This window comes from Vipera berus (genome assembly GCF_964194415.1).
Source record: "Vipera berus genome assembly, chromosome: 1".
Lineage (NCBI taxonomy): Eukaryota > Metazoa > Chordata > Lepidosauria > Squamata > Viperidae > Vipera > Vipera berus.
Window position 1 is genome coordinate 358,336,838 of NC_138202.1, and position 7,031 is coordinate 358,343,868.

The 7,031-nt window shown below is 44.0% G+C and overlaps 1 protein-coding gene across 1 annotated transcript in view; it reads left to right on the top strand.

Annotated features, from left to right (window-relative positions):
- Positions 1–1,820: 1,820 nt before the first annotated feature.
- Positions 1,821–7,031, top strand: part of LOC308679497 (multidrug and toxin extrusion protein 1-like) — a 33,776-nt gene continuing 28,565 nt past the window's right edge. The window contains exons 1-2 of the mRNA XM_081346697.1: positions 1,821–2,027; positions 6,107–6,208. Of these exons, the coding sequence (XP_081202823.1) occupies positions 1,866–2,027; positions 6,107–6,208 (264 nt within the window). The 5' untranslated portion in view covers positions 1,821–1,865. The remainder of the gene's footprint in view (positions 2,028–6,106; positions 6,209–7,031) is intronic.

A 7,031-nucleotide genomic window follows, 5' to 3' on the forward strand; every position in this document is an offset into this window, starting at 1 on the left:
GAAATTACATTCAGGTAATCCTCCAGTTATGGCCCTGCTTGTGCTAAAAAAATTCCATTGCTAAGCCAGGCAGTTGTTAAGGGGGGGGGTTGTCCCATTTTACGACCTTTCTTGCCACCGTTGTTAAGCGAATCACTGCAGTGGTTCAGCGAATCATGCAGACGTTAAGCAAATTTGGTTTCCCCCCTGTTGACTTTGGTTGTCGGAAGATGATCTGGGAAGGTTTCAAACGGTGTTCATATGATCCCTGGAACGCTGCAACCATCATAAGTACATGTCAGTTGCCAAGCGCCTGAATTTCGATCACGTGACCATTGGGATGCTGCAACGGTTGTAAGTGTGCAAAACGGTCATAAGTCATTTTTTTCCAGTGCCGTTATGACTTTGGTCATTAAATGAAAGGTTGTAAGTCCAGAACTATGGTTGTTAAGGTGAGAACAGAATCACGAGCAGGGGGCTGGACTGGATGATCTTTAAGGTCCCTTACAACTCTGTTATTCTATTAACTATCCCTTCTTTCTTTGCTTGTGCTATTTTTATTACCCCTGCATCTTCCATGCAAGAGAATAGAATAGAATAGAATAGAATAGAATAGAATAGAATAGAATAGAATAGAATAGAATAGAATAGAATAGAATAGAATAATGAGAAGAATAGAATAGAATAGAATAGAATAGAATAGAATAGAATAGAATAGAATAGAATAGAATAGAATAGAATAGAATAGAATAGAATAGAATAGAATAATGAGAAGAATAGAATAGAATAGAATAGAATAGAATAGAATAGAATAGAATAGAATAGAATAGAATAGAATAGAATAGAATAGAATAGAATAGAATAGAATGGAATGGAATGGAATGGAATGGAATGGAATGGAATGGAATAGAATAGAATAATGAGAATAATGGAATAGAATAGAATAGAATAGAATAGAATAGAATAGAATAGAATAGAATAGAATAGAATAGAATAGAATAGAATAATGAGAAGAATAGAATAGAATAGAATAGAATAGAATAGAATAGAATAGAATAGAATAGAATAGAATAGAATAGAATAGAATAGAATAGAATAGAATAGGAGTTCGAAGGGACCTTGGAGATCTTCTAGTCCAACCCCCCCCCCCCGCTTAAGCAGGAGAACCTATACCGTCTCAGACAAGTGTCCAGTCTCTTCTTAAAAACCTCCAGTGATGGAGCGCCCACGATTTCTAGTGGCAAGCTGTTCCACTGGTTAACTGTTCTCACTGTCAGGAAGTTTCTCCTTAATTCCAGGTTGCTTCTCTCTTTGGTTAGTTTCCAACCATCGTTTCTCGTCCTGCCCTCTGATGCTTTGGAGAATAGTTTGACCCCCTCTTCTTCGTGGCAGCCCCTCAAATAATTCACCATGGAGGGAAAAGCAGCTTCCCTCCCTATACCAAACACCGCTTCCCAAATCCTTACTCTAGCCATGAGGACTAGGAGCTTGCAATAAACGAAAGCTTCACAGACAGCGCCCGGTCTTCTGGGCCGTGCTATTTTTAATGGCCCTCAGATCCCTGACTTGGCAGAAGAGTTGAGTTTCATAACAGCTCCTGGAACCTCATCCGTATTTTGACCCCATGACCGTTAGTCCTGGAGACATCCCAGCTGTCCCAATCAACCTCCCACCCATGTCGAAATCTCCAACCAACTGCTCCTCCCTACTCTTTTATTGGCTCTGGACAGGCTGTCTCCTTCGCTCTTTGCCCAAAAGTATCAGACTGTGAAGAAGAACATCTGGGGGGGGGGGGGTTTGAAGATCTGCTTGAAGTCCATCGTGGTGCAGCAGATGAAAAAAAGCTTCCTTGAGGTCAAGGAGAAGAAACCTCATTTTTTCGATCTATGGATCAAAGGGCCTCTGATCTGGAGAAGCCCCCAGCCAGCGCTTACTCCGAGGAAGATCCAAAGGCTTCGGTGCATCCTTGTTGCAGGAAATTATGTCGGCTGATTCCTTCCAATTTCTGGGAAGAGGTGAAGAAGATTTTGGTAATGTCCGGACCATTGGTAAGTCTTCTTCCGTTTGGAAACTTGCAGCCTGTCAGAGATGTTCTTCTAGCAGGTTTGGAGAAAAAAAACAACAACCCCTCAGAATAACAGAATTGGAAGGGACCTCGGAGGTCATCTAGTCTAACCCCCTGCTCAGGCAGGAAACCCTATACCATTTCAGACAAATGGCTGTTCAGTCTCTTCTTAAAAACTTCCAGTGTTGGAGCATTCACCGCTTTTGGAGGCAGGCTGTTCCACTGGCTAATGGTTCTGTCAGGAAATTTCTCCTTAGTTCCAGGTTGCTTCTCTCTTTGCTTAGTTTCCATCCGTTGCTTCTTGTCCTGCCTTCGGGCATTTTGGAGAATAGATGGACTGCCTCTTCTTTGGGGCAGCCCCTGAGATACTGGAAGACTGCTATCATGTCTCCCCTCGTCCTTCTCTTCATTAGATGAGACATACCCAATTCCAGCAACTCTTCCTTGTATGTTTGAGCCTCCAGTCCCCCGATCATCCTTGTTGCTCTTCTCTGCACTCTTTCTAGAGTCTCAGCATCTTTTTGACATCGTGGTGACCAAAACTGGGTGCCGTATTCCAAGTGTGGCCTTACCAAGGCCTTGTAAAGTGGTAGTAACCCTTCTCGTGATCTTGATTCTCTCCCTCTGTTAATGCAGCTGTGGGAGGACGGCACCCCACCACACAGAGAAAGAAATATTTTGGGAATATGAAACGGCAGAATATTGCATTTCCCCAAAGGATCTTCAAGGCAGAAAAGCAGGCCCAGTTTTCTTATTAGCCCCAGGAAGAGACCAAATATGTAGATAATGCAGATTTGGTGATTCATTCGGGAAAAACTAGAATCAGGAACCTTGGAGATGATGAGATTAGAAAGACAAAGACCCCTAATGTTCTATACCCCCACCCACCCAAACTCTAAAAACACGACCTTTGGGACATGATAGCATTAATCCACCACCATCAGAATACCAAATCCTAGAGCACCAGGGAAATACTTGAGGATTGGAAAAGGGCTGATGTGGTTCCCATCTTCAAGAAAGGGGGGAAAAACAGACCCAGGAAACTACAGGCAAATCAATTAATAGAATAGAATAGAACAGAACAGAACAGAACAGAACAAAATAGAATATAGAATAGAATAGAATAGAATAGAATAGAATAGAATAGAATAGAATAGAATAGAATAGAATAGAATAGAATAGAATAGAACATAGAACATAGAACATAGAATAAGAATTAGGAATAGAACAGAACAGAACAGAATAGAATAGAATAGAGTAGAATAAGAATTAGGAAAAGAATTAAGAATAGAATAGAATAGAATAGAATAGAATAGAATAGAATAGAATAGAATAGAATAGAATAGAATAGAATAGAATAGAATAGAGCTGGAAGGGACCTTGGAGGTCTTCTAGTCCAGCCCCCTGCTTAAGCAGCAGAACCTATACCATCTCAGACAAGTGACTGCCTAGCCTCTTCTTCAAAATCTCCAGTGATGGAGCGCCCACAACTTCTGGTGGCAAGCTGTTCCACTGGTTAATTGTCCTCACTGTCAGGAAGTTTCTCCTTAATTCCAGGTTGCTTCTCTCTTTTTTGCAAAAAAGTCCAGTAGCTTTTTGGAAAAGCATCTTGGGGGCTTTTTATTTTATTTATTCAATTTACCAGCTGTTTTTGGTCCAGCGGTCCCCAAACTGTCTTTAGCAACTAAACTCCAATATCTAAGAGGGTGCCATGATTAGGGGATTGGAAGCTAAAACATATCAAGAACGGTTGCTGGAATTGGGTATGTATGTCTAGTTTAATGAAGAGAAGGACTAGTGATGACACGATAGCAGGTCTTGCAATATTTGAGGGGCTGCCACAAAGAAGAGGGGGGGGGTCACCTATTCTCCAAAGCACCTGAGGGCAGGACAAGAAAAAATGGATGTAAACTAATCAAGGAAAGAAGCAATCTAGAATTAACAAGGCATTTCCTGACAGTGAGAACGATTAACCAGTGGAACAACCTGCCTCTAGAAGTGGTGGGTGCTCCAACTTTGGATGTTTTTAAGAAGAGAGTGATAGCCATTTATCCAGAATGGTAAAGGGTTTCTTATATTATTAAGGGGTTGGACTAGAACAGGGCTTTTCAACCAGTGGCACGGGTACCACCTGGGGTACATTGGCACCTGGCAGGTGTTTTGCAACCATCCTAGAAAAGTGGTAGCAGGGGAGGGGAAGGAGCTGAACTGGTGGCAGCACTGCACAAGCCTGAGCGAGAGACGGCTGGAGCTGCAGGGCTGTCAGGGCTCAGCGGAAGCTCCAGGATCCAGCTGGACTTTGCCGCTGATCCTGGCGCTTCTGAACCCAGAAGAAGCGCCAATCAGCTAGAATGTTGCAGCATCTCCAGGGTCTTGTGATTTACATTCAGATGCTTGGCAACCGATTCATATTTATGACGGTCACGGTGTCCCAGGATCATGTGAAGTGACCAAAACCTGCTGCACCCCCCCCACAGCAGAGTGGGGGGAATAAAAAGCAAACAGCCCCCACCCCACCCCCGCTGCCAATCCTCAACAGAAATGCTCACAACAATGAAAACCTCGGACAGGAGGAAGAGCACCGCTGGGCGGGCAGGTGGGTGTCTTGCTCGGCTCTGGCTTGGGGGGCACTTTTTTCAGTGCCATGGTAACTTCGAACAGTCACTAAGCGAACTGTTGTAAGTCGAGGACTACCTGTACTTCATCACCTTTTTCCTTTTTTTTTTTTTTGGTCATCAAGTTTTTGACCCCTTGCTAGGTGACTGGTGGTACTCGGATGTTGCCATATCCTAAAAGTGGTACAATGGGTGAAAAAGTTGAAAAGCCCTGGACTAAATGACCTCCAAGGTCCCTTCCAACGCTATTATTCTGTTACTGTGTTATACAGCTCAGATTTGAGGTTAGATTTCCTACTCCGAGACCTAGCCCATTGCTGAGATGTGAAGCAAGCGTCTTCTGATCCAAATGTAGATTAATTCTGCCACCTTGGGAGAGAAATTGCAGAAAGGGAGCTGTCTTACTCTACGATGGTCAAAAATTAAGTTTCTGATTTCGGCACAACATTTTCCTCTGGGCTGCATTATGACCACATGTTAGTGGGCCACTATCTCTTTAGCCTTTTATTGCCTTTTCTTTCTTAATTATTGGAGGTTTCCTTTTGAGATTAAGGCGGAAGCAAAGAGGTGGTTAAATTCAGAAAGACTGGAACAATTGGTTCAACCTACCCCCAGCATTAAACTGCATTATTGCAGAAGTTTAATCCAACACTGAGCTTTAAATTGCTTGGTTGGAATAGTTTAAGCCAGGCTTTTTCAACCGTGGCAACTTTGAGATGGGTGGATCTTAACTCCCAGAATTCCCCAGTCAGCATGCTTTAAGATGGATGGACATCAACTCCCAGAATTCCCCAGCCAGCCTGCTTTAAGAGGGGTGGACTTCCACTCCCAGAATTCCCCAGCCAGCCTGCTTTAAGAGGGGTGGACTTCCATTCCCAGAATTCCCCAGCCAGCCTGCTTTAAGAGGGGTGGACTTCCACTCCCAGAATTCCCCAGCCAGCCTGCTTTAAGAGGGGTGGACTTCAACTCCCAGAATTCCCTAGCCAGCCTGCTTTAAGATGGGTGGACTTCAACTCCCAGAATTCCCCAGCCAGCCTGCTTTAAGAGGGGTGGACTTCAACTCCCAGAATTCCTCAGCCAGCCTGCTTTAAGAGGGGTGGACTTCCACTCCCAGAATTCCCCAGCCAGCATGCTTTAAGAGGGGTGGACTTCCACTCCCAGGATTCCCCAGCCATCATGCTTTAAGATGGGTGGACTTCCACTCCCAGAATTCCAGTTTGCTGGAAGATGGGTGGACTTCAACTCAGCCCAAGTCGCCACAGTTCAAAAACACTGTGAATCTACTGCGAGCACTAATATTGCTATTATTCGAGCCTTTGAACCTTCTGCATACTTAAAGATCCATAACTCCAGATGTTTCAAAGCCCACCTGGATGGCCTGTGCCACACCTCTAGGTGGCAATTTGAAGCATCCCAAATCTACACCTTCTCACTTTTCTTCCCCTAGACGGTGATTCAGCTCTTGGTGTTTATGATCCATGTCGTCAGTACGATATTTTGCGGCCACATGGGCAAAGTTGAGTTGGCTTCCGTCACCCTGGCCATCGCAGTGAGTTTTCCTTTTCATGTTCCCCCCCCCCCCCCGTATCTTCCTCGGGTGGTACCTTCCAAATGACCTTGGCTGACTTCTAAAAGCTAAACAGAGTCAGCCCTGATTTCTGCGTGGATGGGAGACCACTAGGAAAGCTTAGCCTTGGAGGCTAGACTGGGAAGTTGGAAAAAAAAAAGAGTCGCCTTTTGACGAGATGGATGGCAAATAAATTTAATAAATAAACCAACCAATAATAAATAACATCCCAGAAGAGAATGACAAATGTCTTCTATGTTTTTTTAACTCCTAAAATACAGTAAGGGAGGGTATATATATATATATCCATTAGATTTCTTAAGAGTCAAGCCTGACTTGAAAGGTAGTTAGTCCTCGAGATAGCATCGTTCATTTAGCAACCGTTCCAAGTTACAACAGCGTTGAAAAAAGTGATTTACCATTGGTCCTCACACAACCGATGCAGAATTCCCCCATGGTCACATGATCAAAAGTAAGACGTTTGGCTAACACGATGTATTCACAATGGTTGCAGCGTCCCCCGTGGTCACGTGATTAAAATTCAGAGCTTTAGCAACTGACTCGTACTTATGACGGTCGCAGTGTCCTGGGGTCACATGATCCCCTTTTGTGACCTTCAGAGAAGCAAAGTCAGTGGGGAAGCCGGATCCACTTTAGGACCATGTGACTAACTTCACACTGCAGTCATTTTAACCAGTGCGGTCAGAAAGGTCGCAAAACCTACTTAGCAACTGTCTCGCTTAGCAACGGAAATTTTGGGCCGTAAGCCATAAGTACACGCCAGCTGCCCTGCATGTGAATCCCA